This window comes from Hemiscyllium ocellatum, chromosome 10, assembly GCF_020745735.1.
Source record: "Hemiscyllium ocellatum isolate sHemOce1 chromosome 10, sHemOce1.pat.X.cur, whole genome shotgun sequence".
NCBI classification, from domain to species: domain Eukaryota; kingdom Metazoa; phylum Chordata; class Chondrichthyes; order Orectolobiformes; family Hemiscylliidae; genus Hemiscyllium; species Hemiscyllium ocellatum.
The window spans coordinates 102,146,958-102,163,546 of NC_083410.1; the positions used below are offsets into that span (position 1 = coordinate 102,146,958).

A 16,589-nucleotide genomic window follows, 5' to 3' on the forward strand; every position below is an offset into this window, starting at 1 on the left:
CGCTACACTTACTAACTAATACCACCTACGTTCACATCCAAATCATTTATATAAATGACGAAAAGCATTGGACCCATCACCGATCCTTGTGCCACACCACTGGTCACAGGCCTCTGGTTGCAAGACAACCCTCCGCCACCACCCTCTGTCTTCTATCTTTGAGCGAGTTCTGTATCCAAATGGTGAGTTCTCGCTCTATTCCATGTGATCTAACCTTGTTGACCAGTCTACCATGAGGAAACTTGTCGAATGCCTTACTCAAGTCCAGACAGATCATGTCCTTCGTTCTGCCCTCATCAATCCTCTTTGTTACTTGTTCAAAAAACTCAATCAAGTTAGTGAGACAGGATTTCCCATGCACAAAGCCATGTTGACTACCCCAAATCATTCCTCGTCTATCCAAATACATGCAAATCCTGTCCCTCTAGATTCCCTCCAACAACTTGCCCATCACCGATGTCAGGCTCACCGGTCTATAGTTCCCTAGTTTTCCCTTACCACCATTCTTAAATAGTGGGAGCACATTTGCCAACCTCCAGTCTTCCAGCACCTCACCCTTGACTATTGATGATACTAATATCTCAGCAAGGCCCAGCAATCACTTTCCTCGCTTCCAGCAGAGTTCTAGAATACACCTGATCAGGTCCTGGGGACTTATCTAATTTTATGTGTTTCAAGGCATTCAGCATATCCTCCTGTAGCATTGACATTTTTCAAGATGTCACCATCTATTTCCCCACAATCCGTATCTGCCAAGTCCTTATGTTTAAGTATTTCTGTAGAAATGGGAATACTTTAAAAAAAACAATGAGAACATGTGGCCAGTGTGTAATGATGTATTACTTTCATTGGGAGTGTGTTTACGAGCAAACAAATAGTTGTGCACTAGACCTTCAGTTTAGGAAATCAGATTTTTTTTCCCTTTGATTAGGGGAAATATCCAAAGCTTACAAGATGTTTTTGGGTTTCAGTTTGACAGTTTTTGCAGAAGTCTTCGCTAAAGTCACATGTATTGCTTCATCAATTGGGCCTCAAAGAAGTTGGCTTAGATTGTTTGAACAAAATTACCTCAATTTCAGCATTTCCGTTTATGAATTTCAGATCAGACATCTTTGATCACAACCCTGAAGGAGTAAACTGAAGCTGAAAAATTCAAATTCACCCCCAAGAACCGGAGTAGGGGGAATTGAAACCATAGTTACTTCAGGCCTTTTAGAGGTCAAAACAGAGGGAATTCTTTTTGATGGGAGCACTGCATTTGCGATGAATGGGACTGCATTTCAACTGGTATTTCTAAATCTTTAAACTGGTGTATATAGGTCTGTGTATTTGTGTGTGTCATTCAAAAACCACCGTGTTAAAATCCCAAAAAAATTATCAAGCTAGATTTCAGTTTGGTATTGTATTTGCCCGGTAATTACATCAGGTAGCAGAGTAACAAACAGAATTTGCTAGAGAAACTCGACAGGTCACTGGACCCAAAAACTTTAACTCTGCTTTCGCTCCACTGATGCTGCCAGACCTGCTGATTTATCCAACAAATTCTGTTTTTGATTCAGACTTGCAGCATCTGCAGTTGTGTTTGATTTTAGCTGGCACTGTAATACTGCCCAGTCTATACAATTATTATATAACAGACTGGGGTTGCCATCATCAGGTTTCCTATTGATATAAACTAAACTTGAGAGGAAAAAGAATCCACTATGCAAAAGAGAGTTTATTTAAAACAAAAACCAAACTGAACAGCTTTGATTGCATGGTGTATTAATTCACTGGTCTGATGTATATCTCTCTTGTAGAGTGCATGGAATATGTAATTCTATTAACTAAGCGTTAGCCAGCTATTAGTCAAAAACAGAAACTAAGTTTAAGAACATCCCTCCTTCACAAGTAGTGTAATGTTCGGTGTCTATACTTCAACCTATAGGATATCTCGTCTTTCTTGGGACACAGCCTCTTTTTATTTACTGATAGAACATTTTTTTTTCCCTTATAGAGGATGGGGAAAGTAATGAGAAATCAATTTCACGCTTGATAGTGGTGGTAATGGGGCTTCAACTTTTCTTGTGCGGCAGGAGTCTGGAAGGAGCATCAAAAAGTCAGATTCTCCTTATCAAAATTCTCAGCCGTATCACATCTATATAACTTATACCATGATAAGATTTGTGCTTTCCAATATTCAAATGAAATCGCTGGCATGGTCTTTTTCCTAAAATCAATCTGTTCAGAGTTGTTATTACCCATCTCTGGATTGGTTGTGATTATTTGTGTGAAGTTACCATGAATGACTCTCCTTCTCTCCACTCACTTGAGAGGTGGGAACTCTCAGGTTAAATCACCAGCAGTCAACTCCACTGACAGAGCAGACTATGGTCTGCTAGTACTATGGTGACTTTGCTTTTTTAATCTGAGTATTTTAATTGTCTCTTATGCTCTAAATGCCAGAACTGTACAGACCACAGCAGTCAGTTGTGTGAATTCTGCTTACTTTCCACTCAACTGCAGCTTCCCAAAGAAAAACACTCTGCATTTTTAACAACCAGCAATGGATGAACAGAAGTTTCCTGTAATTATGTAGTTGGCAGACAGGAATCACAGCTTTTAATCCCCAACACAAACTGCTCCCTAGTCATGAACTCAAAACAGTCTTCCTAGCCATTGCCTGAGCCTGAACCAGACCAATCAACCCAGTGCCTGCTGTAAGATTATTGCTACCTCTGTAACATCGCTTCTGTGCCCTCCTCAGTTCACTTGGTGTGGAGGTCTCATGCCATGTTTTTGTTACTCTTGGACTTGACTAATCTAATGTAATCTTGGGCTGCCTCCAACACTGTATTGTGCGAATGCGAAGCAACCACAAACTCAGTTATACATAAATCCGAAGTTCCCATATCATATCTGTTCTTGCTGATCAGAATGAATCCTGTTGCTAGGTTTGAAATAATTTAAGCAATTTTACCCTGGTTTCAAAAATCCTACACTGGCTTTCCTATTTCTTGATCAGCTAGGAAATCCCAAGATTCATGTTTCACTCTAACCTCAATTGTTCCACGATTATTGCTCAGAGTCTAGGTTTTGTAATGACCTCCCTGTATGTCTCAATAGTTTTTCCCTCCTTTGAAGACATTCCTTAACACTAAACACAGAAGTAAAATTGCTCACATTTACCCTATACTCAGGATTGTTACAAACTTCATTGAGAAGAAGTTTTGATAACGGCCCTATTTTCTTCCATATTCACTTCAATGTCACAAAGGAAAGATACTGGATTAGCTCAAATCATGCTCAGATATCTAGGTGACAATTCAAGATCCAAAAATTAAAGTTAATCTTGCAGTAGGTCTGCACACAGGCAATGGCATTTGTTTTTATATCATTGGCACAAGGAAATATAGTTCAAAATAGCTTTAACAGAAGAAACTGTTTCAAAAGAGTAATGGTGAATGGCATCTTAGAGTCAAAAGACTACACAATGCAAAGTGGAGTACCAAGGTTAAGTTTGAGGCTGATTTTCAATAAGGATATCAAACAAACCTGGTTTCATTGACAGTTAGCAAAGCTATGACATTACTAAAAGGACAAGGGGAATCGTTCCCATGACCATTATAATGGTTTTTGCAGTTTTACTACTGTGATGCAAGCTCTCCTGGGGTCAACACAAAGTTAAAACATCCTCACAATTCAGTTATTTTGTACAGCTTACAAAAAAAATTACACTAACATCAGTAAGACATTGGAAAACCAAACAATAAGCATGCAAATCTGGACAGAATATATTGACAAATTAATAATGTGAATCGCATTCTATCTAATCATCTCAACTTGATAATGTACAGTAGTTAGAAATTTCACTTCTTAACAAGGAAGACAAGATTTATGTTCTGAACAGTCTTAAAGGAACAATGATACATTTTAAGTGGTTTACCTAAACCTGGACTTCTTGAACTTCTTCTTAGATATGGAAACTGGAGGTTTCTCAGAATAATGCAACCTCAACCGAATTTCACTTTGGCAAGTTAACCACCCAGACTCTAACTTCTCAACGCCATCTGTAATCACAAATTAAATTACTTAGTTTACAAGCATCAAGAGATATCCTATAAACTGCTCCACAAATTGGCATATATTTTTCAAACTTTGAAAAGCTAACTATCACATTTCACAGACTACATCCCATTTTCCAAACAGCATTACATTTCAGTTATATCAGATTATTACATAGCAATATATACCGGTGATAGCACAGTAAATGATTTAAGTATCAAATGATTGAAATTAGATTTGTGTTGGTATCTTCACAATTAGTTACATTCTAAAATGTTAAAAAGTGTTCTATTCAGCACCACCTTCATTAAAAAAAACGGTAAAATACTTCAATTAATCTAAACGACAAATGTACGAAGGACAAAAATATTCAAGAAAGCAGTTGAAAGCAATAACAGCAGACCAAGTCATCATCCAAATTGTAAGTCTTCTCGTGAAGGATATTATTGGTCTCGTTCACCATATATCCTCTGTGGAATTGTTCACCTGGTGATCTGCACCACTAATCAAAAGAAATACAGTGATCTGGGTCACTGATTAAAAACTCTAGCAGGCTCAGCTTATGAAAGTAACAAGAGAAAAAGCTAGTGAATCAATGACATAGAAGGGTCTGAACATCTTAATTCTGTCCACTTAGTTCAACAGTAATCTCTCAATTTTAAGACCATAAGACACAAGAGTGCAAGTAGGCCATTCAGCCCATTGAATTTCCTTTGCCACTCAATGAGATCATGGCTAATCCGGTAAGCCTCAACTCTGCTGCCTTTTCCCCATGACCTTTATAGTTGCCATACAGATTTTTTAAAAAAAGGTCTCAACTTTAAATATAATCAATGTTTGAGCCTCAACAACCCTCCGCAGTAAAGAATTTCAAGACTCATCCACTATCAGAACATTTAAAATGTTCTGAGATTGTGTCTTCCAGTTTCAAACTCTCCCACAAGGGAAAACAACCTTTCTGCACCTAAATCTGTCACGGCTTCTAAAAACTGTGCATGTTTCAATAAAGTCATCTCTCTTTCTCTATCTCGACAAGTACAATCTCTCTAAACCTGGTAACAGTGTAGCGAACCTTCTCTGGACAGCCATCAATGCCAATATATCTTTCCTTGGACAAGAGGCCCAAAGTACTTTAGCTATCTTCTAACTAGTGCCTTGGGTGGTGTAACCAAAACATCCTTACTTTCATATTCCATTCATTTTGACTTAAAGGCCATCATTCTATTTGCCTTCTCTTGAACTGGTGGACTTAGATAGTAGCCTTTTGTGATTCATGGACAAAGATTTGCAAACCCCTGCGTTCTATAGCTTCCTGCAGTCTACTAAATTAATATTCAGCTCCTCTATTACTCTTGCCAAAGTGCATAACCTTACATTTCCCCACATCATATTCCACTTGCCAAGGTTCTGCTCACTCACTGAAATTATCAATAGTTTCAAGTTATCCACATCACTTGCCTTTTCAGCTATGTCTGGGCATCCACAAACCTGGTTATTGCACACCTAAGTCATAAGTATATAGTAAATAATCGTGGCCCCTGTCCCTACAGCACACCTCTAGTTACAGGCTGCCATTCTGAAAATGCCCCATTACCTAACTCTGCCTTCTATTAATTAGTCAATTCTTGATCCACACTTGAATACCACTTCGAACACCATGAGCTCTTAACTAGTTTAGTAGCTAACGTCTGGTACCTTATTAGACACTAAGAATTCAAATGCATCACAGCCTTTCATCTATCTTTCTTTCTTTTTACTTCTTCCAACAATTCTAGCTGATTTGTCAAGCATGATGTCTCCTTCATGCTGACTGCTTGATCACATAATGCATTTTGAAACACTCTGCTATGACATCTTTTCTAAAAGGCTTTAACGTTTCCCAATGGAAGAAGTTAATCCAAAAAGCCTGTAGTTACATTTCATTCTAGAGTCATAGAGATGTACAGCATGAAAACAGACCCTTCGGTCCACACCAACCAGATATTTGTCCGTTTCGTAAAAAACAGCTGTTACCACTTGCAGATTTCCAATCGTCTGGGGATTGAAATCTAGGAATCCCTGGAAGCTTACTACCAGGACATCCATCATCTCTGTAGCTATGTCTTTTAATGCTACCATTACGTCCAGGGCCTTATTGATCTTTAGCCAGATTACTCCCTTGCATTTTTATCTCCAGTGATAGTTTTCGTACTTATTTCCTTTTCTCCTTTTGCCCTTGAATATTTAGTAATTTTGAGATACTAGTGCTTTCTACTGTGAAGACTGATCCAAAGTATTTATACAACTCCTCTGCCAGTTGTTGGTTCACCAATTATTGTTTTGTCCACCACCTCTCCCACCCCCAAATAACGAAAAAAGCTCATTGTACATCTTGATATCACTTACAAATTTACCCTCAGTTTATTTTCTCCCTCTTGTTTTTTTTTAAAAGTCAGCTTTTGTTGAATGTTTGCAACTTTTGTAATCCTCTAGCTTACTAATTTATTGACATACTGTATTTCTTCCAATTTGACCTTATGTTTAAGTTCTCTGGTTAACCATAGTTGGCTTATTCCCTTCCTGGAATCCTACTTTACAGGAATACATCTTTATTTTCTTAAAATGTCTACCATTATTCCTCAAAAGTCTTTACTGCTAAACTGCTTCCCCAGTCCATTTCAGCCAGTTCTACCCTCATTCCTCTGTAATCAATCAATCATTCTTATTTAAGCTTAGCACCATTTTTTTTTAATTTGGGCATGCCTAGCTAAGGTAGCATTTACCCTTCATCCCCAATTGCCTAGAGGGCAGTTAAGAGTCAACCACATTGCTGTCCAACTGGAGTCACATGGAGATCAGACCAGGTAAAGACAGTACGTCTCCCTCCTTAAAGGCTGGAAAACCGGATGGGTTTTCCTCACAAACAGCAGCAGCTTTGTGGTCATTATTAGACTCTTAATTCCAGACTTTCCTCTCAAATGGAATGCTAAATTCCACCATGTTACAGTCACTGTTTTCAAAGGAATCTTTTATTCTGTCATCAGTATTAAACCTACGTCATTACACATCACCAGATCCACAACATGTTTTAGGAAACTACCCTAATAATGTGGACAGCATGATGGCTCAATGTATAGCACTGTTGTCTCTGAGAGCCAGGGTTTGAGGTTCGATTCTAGCTTTGGGTGACTGTGTGCAGTCCACATATTTGCCCCATGACTGTTTGGGTTTTCTCTGGGTGCTCTGTTTTTCTTCTCCCCGCAGGTTAGGCAGATTGGCAATATTGAATTGCCCATAATGTCCAGGATGTGCAGGCTAGGTGGATTAGCCATGAGAAATGCAGGGTTACAGGAATGGGGTGGGTTTTGGTGGGATGCCCTTCACAGCATCAGTGAGGACTGAATGGGCTGAATAGTCTGCTTCCACACTGTAGGGATTTTATGATACCCCAAGTACATACCATGATTTCGTTATCAACTGACTTTTATTCTACCATACAGCTACTATCAGAGAGTCTATAGACTACTCCTACCAGCGTCGTCTTTCTCTTTTTATTTCTTAACTGCCACCAATATACTCTACACCTAATTCAAGATGATTTCTTACTATCACATTTATTCCATCTTATACCAACAGAGTTATCCTACTACTCTTGTGTTTCAGTTGTCTTTTTAGAAAGTCACATACTGTTGAATATACAGTTCCCATCTTGGACTTACTTGTAATCGTGTTTTCTGTAGGGTTTTAGAGTCATATCCATTAACCTGTACTTGTACAGCTAACTCATTTATTTTGTTCCAAATACTATAGGTAATAAAGTCACAAGCTATTAACTTAGACTTTTATACCACTCCCTGTTTTGACCCTATTCACTGCTGTTTTTCTATGCTTGTTCACGCTGGGTAAATTTATCCAAGTAACTGTGCTGTAATTCTGCCAATCCTCTTGCTTTCGAAGCCTATTTTTCCCTCTTCCAATCCTACATTAATTTGAAGCCATCACGATAGCCATAAATATTTGATTCATCAGGACCTTGGGATGAGCGTGGTTCACGTGAAGCCCATCCCACCAATTACACATTCAAACTTCACTCCTGAGACTTCAGCATATCTATCCAGGCACTTCAGTGGAATATGCAAGGTTTGCTATGTCAATATGAGCACTACCTTTCAGGTAGAAAGAGATCACAGCTACACAGATGGACATAAAAGATTCTTTAGGATGAGAATAAGTGTTCCTCCTAGAATCTTAGCTAATATTGCTGTTTATTGGACCCTGTACGTATTACTACCACATTTCATTACTTCACCTCTGTCACTATGCTTCAAAACATACTTAACTAGCTATAAGGCACTTCTTTCTATGTCTTTATGATAAAGATGATTTATAAATACATTATTTATCTTCAAAATTTGGACTGGAAAAACCTGTTGGAGAAACTTAGAAATTGCCTCTTCAGAACACTCTTTCTAGTTAGTGATTTGCTCAGATGTTTCTTTTTTCACATCATACACCAGCAGAGCCAGACAAAATGTGGAAACGAGAGTCTATATTAGAGTGGTGCCAGAAAAGCACAGGTCAGGCAGCATCCAAGGAGCAGGAAAATCCACGTTTCGGGCAATAGCCCTTTCATCAGGGAGGGCTGAAGGGCTTTTGCCCGAAACGTTGATTTTCCTGCTCCTCAGATGCTGCCTGACCTGCTGTCCTCTTCCAGCACCACTCTAATCTAGGTTCTGATCTCCAGCATCTGCAGTCCTCACTTTTGCCTAAAATGTGGAAATGAACCAGTGCAAATGAGGTGGCTAAAGGATCTAATGCTATTGTTCACATGGATAAAAATGACATTCAAGAGTTGGCCAAAGATTATGAACCACAAAACTACTCCAAAGAAAATTGAACAGTGGGTTACAAGTTGTTTCACTGAAAGATGAGAATTAAAGTTGATTGCAACAAATAAGTCTGTGAACAGAAGTTAACATGCATGAAAGATTTTGATTACCCAGTGACAATTACAAAACAAGCATCAAGTCAGATACTTACAATAAACTCCAATTTTTTAATTACACATGCAGAGAGTGGTACCAGAGATAGCGATGTATTGCATTTCTTCATCAGCAATAGATAATTGAGAAGGATATTGCAGATTTGCATTGTTTGTGCCACATTTTAAAAAGATCCCACTCTCAGATATGCAAATACAGTTAAATGAGAGAGGCAACCAAATACAAAATAACCCAAAGCACAATTCATTTTTACAGAAGAGAGAAACCCACACACCTTAGCTACAATCAGCAATTGACCCATAAGGAGATGGTGATACATACATGAGCAAGAAACACTAATCATTCCGATAAGAACACCTACAAAAAGTAATGCATGTTCTCAATTAAGTATTAGGTTAAGATCAACTAGGAGAAAGTGAGGACTGCAGATGCTGGAGTACCAGAGTTGAAAAGTGTGGTGCTGGAAAAACACAGCAAGCCAGGCAGCATCCAAGGAGCAGGAGAATCGATGTTTCGGGCACAAGCAGTATTGTCAAGACCAAAATTAATCAAAGGTTCGAGAAAGGGGTCACAATAATTGAACAGCGATCTTTACAACTTCAAGATTGAAGACCCAGGTTCAATAATTCTGTGGGAGAAATAAACAACTCAAGAATGTATAGTAGACCATGAGTCTGATTTTGTGCTAATAATGACAGTGAAACTGTCAGCATTTGAAATCATTCCTTCTCTGCAATGGACAGTAACTCCGCAGTGTGTACACATTAGATTAGACTTAGATTAGACTTACAGTGTGGAAACAGGCCCTTCGGCCCAACAAGTCCACACCGACCCGCCGAAGCGAAACCCACCCATACCCCTACATTTACCCCTTACCTAACACTACGGGCAATTTAGCATGGCCAATTCACCTGACCCGCACATCTTTGGACTGTGGGAGGAAACCGGAGCACCCGGAGGAAACCCACGCAGACACGGGGAGAACGTGCAAACTCCACACAGTCAGTCACCTGAGTCGGGAACTGAACCCGGGTCTCAGGTGCTGTGAGGCAGCAGTGCTAACCACTGTGCCACCGTGCCGCCCAAATGTGGAAATTCTGACTTTTTTTCCTCAGAGTGATCTTGTGCATTTATATGTATGTAGAGAAGTTGCATATAGTTTCCCAGAAACTGAAATTAGAGAACAGCACCTTATGTTTATAGTTTTTATGCAAAAATAGTTCAAAATTTTATCTTGCTGAAATAGATACAATGGAATCTAGCGTCCATGTGTACTCTAAATAGCCCCAATGGCCTAAGAAGAGTTATTTTGTCTTTGTTGAGTGTCAAATTCCTCATTACAAGGAATTACACATTTTTCAATATTTTAATGACTACTTTAATTCCATGTGTCTGCCCACTTATTTTACATCCTGTAAGATTTGATAAGTAAAACTGAAAAGTTTCAGCTGAAAGCATGTTGAGCGTAAGGCTTAAATAATGGTTAAAACTATGCTAGCTAATAAATTCAAAGATGCATTAACCATCTTAATCGGAGAGGTGCATGATGGCAATTTTGCTAGACTTCTAAAGGCAGTTGGGGGAGAATCTCTATGAAGTACACTGATTATCTTGCTTCACAAAATCACTGTTTGTCAGGGATAGAAGGGAAAGTGGAATGTCGAAGACAAACAAAACAGCCATAACCCTACTAAATGATGGAGCAGGCTTAAAAGGCTGAATAGACTACACCTGTTCTTAATTCTCATATTTGAATGTTCAGAACTCCTGGTTTACTTTCTAGCCTTTGATGAACTTCATAACATGTTTGTTAAAAACTTAACAGACTTTGCTGAAACTTGTCTGAGGGGTGACAACACCTACACCCTTAATGAAGTCTCGCCACTGGCAACATCTTCCTCCATTTGTCCTGCCATGACTATTGAAATGACAAATGGCAATTGTCACCAGATCACACTGCTTTTAGTTTAGAATCCCTACAGTGTGGAAACAGGCCCTTCGGCCTAACAAGTCCACACCGACTCACCGAAGAGTAACCCACCTAGACCCATTCCCCCTACCCTATATTTACCCCTGACTAATACATCTAACTCGCATATCCCTGAACACTATGGGCAATTTAGCACAGCCAGTGCACCAAACCTGCACATCATTGGATTGTGGGAGAAAACCAGAGAACCCAAAGGAAACCCACGCAGATACAGGGAGAATATGCCAACTCCACACAGATAGCTATCAGAGGCTGGAATGGAATCCAGGTTCCTGGCACTGTGAGGTTGCAATGCTAACCACTTAGCCACTGTGCGACATCCTTGCTCCTCCATGTATGATGCAGCTTGTCGCTGAGATTATTATTCCCCTCCCACATGGAGTCATTACATCATAAAGATATTGCCACTATGGACCTACAGCTGAAATCATGAAGCAATGGTCAACGGCCAATAAAGATCAGAAGACACTTCAGTGAGACATTGTCTCTTTGCATTTTAGTTGTAATACTTAAAAAAAAAATTAAGGTGATACCTTCTGTTGCTGTTTTCAGACTTTTCTATGATGGTGGTGTGGTCAATAAGCAACATGCTCTTTGGAGAAGTGGTCTGGCTCTGGCTCAAGTCTTTTGCTCAAAGAAAGGCCCAAGTAACCACATACAAGCATCACTTAGAGTGCTTTTGGTTTTCATAAACCGAATTGTCAAATGATGTTTCAGCTAAATTGAGCATTTGTCAATCATTTCAATTCATACACTAAATTAATTCTTTAATTTATATTTTGGACGGTGATGTGTAGAATTAGATGGCATAAATACAAGTCATTTGATAATAAATACAACCAGGATATCAGGAGAAATTTCTTTGCACAAAGATTCATGGGACAAAGAATTCACAAGTATAAAACAGCGATTGAGGCAAGTAGGATAAATACACTGTGCTCATCTAGCTCCCCTACAAAAGAAAGCAGATTATTTTCGGTCAGATGAAGAGAGGTGGAGGAGGTACGGTGCACTTCTGTGTTGAAATCCACCTGAGAGATTGGGCTTAACAATCCATTCAGACAAACTGCCTCTAGTAAAATGATGCTTGCTATTGATAATCAGGATGAATCCACCCTGTGAGATCAAACTTTTCTGCAAAGAAATCTTCCTCTTTCTCAGCTTGCTTTTATTCTTTGTTCCTCACTATGACCTTTCTTTTCTATCACTCACGTGATTTTTTTTTCCATCACTCTTTTGTGTACTTTGGGACTTCTGATCATTTTTCTACAAAACGGATTTGAGAATTACTTAAGTATCATTGTGATTTTAAAAGTGATGCTTCAAAGTTTAAAAATTGACTTCACAATCACTGGAACAAAAGGTAGGAGGAATGAGTATGCAAATTATTTAACCTTACAAGTGCTGAGCAGCCATTAAAATTTGCTCGGCAACAACCGCATAGTCGGCATTTCTGAATCTCCACTGAGCATGAGGAGAAACTAGTCAGATGAACAGAGAACGAGGTGGTGCAATCTGGTCTACAATAGGGAAGACTTAGAGGGAAACACTGAACTGAACTAGCAGTTCAGAAACAAAAACAGACATTGCTGGAAAAGCTCAGCAAGTCTGGCAGCATCTGTGAAAAGAAACCAGAGTTAACATTTTGGATCCAGTGACTCTTTTTCAGAACTGGGTGAAATTGTATCAATCTGAGATAATCTATAACCAATATTTTGTACATTCATTTACTGATAAAATACAACAGCTTTAAAAATTCATAACTGACCCTGATGCACTAAAATACCGCAGTGCAACAGGAGTAGAAATGCGAAGACTAATATAACTCTGTTCATATAACAAGGTGTGTCATTGATTCATTACTGAGTTAGTCTAAACTACATTTTGGACTTGGAAGATAACCTCCTCAGAGGGGCACAAGTCCACTTACTGAAAAACATCGTAAAGACATGACAAAATATCTTAAGCAGACCAGAAATTTATAATACCCATATTCTTTCATGTATATGAAATTAGCATTAATGCAATTTCATCTACGTAATGAAATATGAATAAATGGATTAGAAGCCCACTTGTTTGACAGGTGCATGGTTTAATTAATATTGGTCAAATGTAAAATAAGTGTGCATAAATGTACTAGGCACACACAAAAAAAAAAGCATGATTTATAACGATCATAATTCAAAATGTCACTCATCAACTAATACCAAATCAAAATAATGGAACTAGAAAGCGACCTATTCACAGATGAATGATTCACAGAAATTTTATGAAATGTAACATTTGGATTGTCAATCACATTAGCATCTCAAAAGTATACTCAATTTTACCAATACTGCATAGAATAGATGCTAAAGTCTGCTACTCTACCAAAGTGGTAGGTGATAAATTCACAGCAGTTCATCGCAGGGAATCGCGACTATATCCAGATCATTATGAATCTTTAGTAAATAATAGCATGGGGAAATACAGGTTTAGGAATGTCTGTCCTTCGACACCACCAAAACAGCAACATAAAATTGCAGTAACTTATAATCAGAAATCATCATCCACCCTATGTTGATGGCACAAGCTAAAGAAAGGTTAGCTGGTAATGAATCTAATTATATCTACTGAAGCTGATGCAAGTCTATTGGTCACAAGGCTGCCAATTAAGTTGTTGAGATAAACAAAGTGTCGCCCAAGTTTCAAATCCACTCTGTAATAAATTTGCTGACATCACTAAGGGCAGGTCTACAACTGTCTGCAGCTCAGACTGCTAGCCAGTGAACTGTGTGCATTCATACATGCTGCACATGTTTATTTTTAATGAAGACTGGATTGGATTGACTTGTGCTACCACGAGCAACCTGTTTATTCAAAGACTCAAACATTTGGAAAAATATATAAAAGTGGTGAGCTTACACTTGGAGTCAGTGAATCCTTTACTTTTGTTTAAAGGTTTCTATAAATTAAACACAGAAGTAGTAGCCATACATGCAGAAGACAGGCAACATGAGTTTGACTGGGACAACACTACTATTATAGGATAAACCAAACAGACAACAGCCAGGGAATTCCTAGAGGCATGACACTCATCCACAGATTCTATCAACAAACACATCGATCTGGACCCAATATACCGGCCACTGCAGCGGACAGCTGGAACTGACAACCGGAAGCGGCAGAGACAAACCACTACAAATACCGCAGAAAACATCACAGAAGCGCTTCACAGGAGGCTCCCAAGCACTGAGGATGTCACCTAGGACAGGGGACGAAACGTCTGCAACACAAATTCCCAGCTCAGCGAACAGAACACAACAACGAGCACCCGAGCTACAAATCTTCTCACAAACTTTAAAGGCAGAAGTTTTAAAATCCCACAGCAAAAAGTCTCATTAATGTTCAATACCTCAGTTTGTGTATGCTTCCTTGTCACTAGACATTTATGTTGGAATTCACACACAAAATTGGTCAGAAGGCAAGTTTTTTTCCTACAGTGGAGATGTCATATCATTAATAGGAGAGTATCACACCATAATTTTACACCAGATTTTACAGGTGCAGATTCCATTATAAAGCTAGATACAAAAACTTTAATGGAAACACAAGAACAACAATGGATGACATTAAGAGTTGGGACTAAGTGCTGGGCACACATACTGATCTGAATCTTCACACTCTGGTTCAGCTTTATCTGAAATCCACACTTTGTTCTGACTTTCCAAGTGCTGCATGTCAGATGTTTGACTGGTACAAATAATAAATCACATCCACTTCTATTAATAGGTGTGTTCTATCTAGAATATTTATCGCACTTCAGCTATCAAGGTTAGATTTAAAAAGGTAATGCAATTTAGGGACCTTGTGAGTTGGAAGCAATTTGCAATTTACACATTTCGCACATAGTCAGACTTACATGAGGCACTGTTTACTACTTTAGCCTTATGAAAACTGGGTATCCAAGAGCACAGGAAATAGGGAACTGGAGTTTCACTTTAGTCAAATACACACTGCAGTACATGGCATAATGTTCCTGAACTTATAATGCTTCATTCAACTTTTAAGTAAAGCAAAAGATTCTATACTTTACAGTATACAAAAACAAAGTACTGCTGATGCTGGAAACTGGAAACAATTGTGCTGTGCAAAAACTTAACAGGCCTGGTACCATCAGTGCAAAGAAAAATGTTCATTTCTCAAGCCCAATATGACTCCTCTTTGGAACTGCTCTTGAATTTGATGTTGTCTTCACACATTAACATTTCACAATTATAAAAATAATGCAGCACACTTACTGTGGATTCCAAAGTATCCATCATTCAGAATGCACTCTCCTTCTAGAACAGAAAAATAAAGCATTGGGAGAAGTCAATAATTGTTGCTGTAGGGACATTACCCAGTTTAAAATTAAACAATGTATGGCAGTTTTAGTGTTGGATAAAATTCATTTTAAAAAGAAAAAGGAATTTTCCTAATATAAAGGCATTTTTTAAAAACTAAGTATATAAACATTGAAGTGCTTTGTAATCACAGACCTATCTTCAAAATTAAAGTTGAAAACTTTATTCAACACCCTTACAGGGCAGCATACTGAGCACTGAAGGCCACTTCCAGTCCTTAAAATGTGAGCAAGATTTGTAAAACTGGAAAAAATAAGTACTTTGAGTCTTTCATTACCCCCAGCCAGTGAAATTCAGGGAGAATGATGGGGACAAAATTAGCTACATCAATTAGTGATAAGGAAAATAAATATCAGAGCAATACATCAAATTAACATTACAATTACATAAAGGTTTCAACTGAGAACACAAGAAATAGGAGGGCTGGGCTCACAACTTCCCAAAGCTGCATGCTGTTCAATATTTGGTTGATCAAATAAAGTCCAGAACACCACTTCTCTGCCCTCTCCCCATTTTAATTCTATTACAATTCAAAAAGACATCTCAATCTTGAACCTAATCCACTTCAGCCACTATAAGAGCAAAAACATGGGAAATGTAAACGTTCCTTTTACAAAATGGGATAAGAATTGCTCCACTGGCCACAGTAATGTAATTACAGACTTCTTCCGTACCCTTCTTCATTCTGCAACTACTTCAGCAGATTTGAACCTGATTTTGTTCAAAGTAAACTTCCTCACAACATGCCCCTTGGCAAAAAAAGGGGACCAGCCAAAACACACTTTTAGTACTCTGAGTCTTTGTTAACAGATGTCAGCAAGAGTAATGGAAACTGTTTGCATTACACTATTGTTTAACTTGTTTTGGACTGGGAACAGTTACTTACTTTTAAAGTTATGTCCCTTGCCTCTCCACTGATTTTGAAACCAACGTGAAGCTACTAAACAGATAGAATATTCAAGTTGCTTTAATAGCATTATCAATAGCATTATCTGGATATATCTGACCAGGCATGAGTTCTAGCATTTTAAATGACCCTCACTGCAGATGTAGTTACATGTGACAATCAATCTGGTAATTGCTTGAATAGTGAGGGCTTTAGAATGAGCCTTTAATCAACCTTATTTTTATATGGGGATTACACCAGAACCACAGACAGCATTGATGACAAACTGCAAATAATAAATT

General features: G+C 38.4%; 1 protein-coding gene across 2 annotated transcripts in view; it reads right to left on the minus strand.

Annotated features, from left to right (window-relative positions):
* gpcpd1 (glycerophosphocholine phosphodiesterase 1) overlaps positions 1 to 16,589 on the minus strand; it is a 69,809-nt gene that overhangs the window by 26,214 nt on the left and 27,006 nt on the right. For both annotated transcript variants that reach the window (XM_060831819.1, XM_060831818.1), the window contains 2 exons: positions 15,297 to 15,338; positions 3,926 to 4,049 (listed from right to left, as the gene is read on the minus strand). In XM_060831819.1, the coding sequence (XP_060687802.1) occupies positions 3,926 to 4,049; positions 15,297 to 15,338 (166 nt within the window). The remainder of the gene's footprint in view (positions 1 to 3,925; positions 4,050 to 15,296; positions 15,339 to 16,589) is intronic.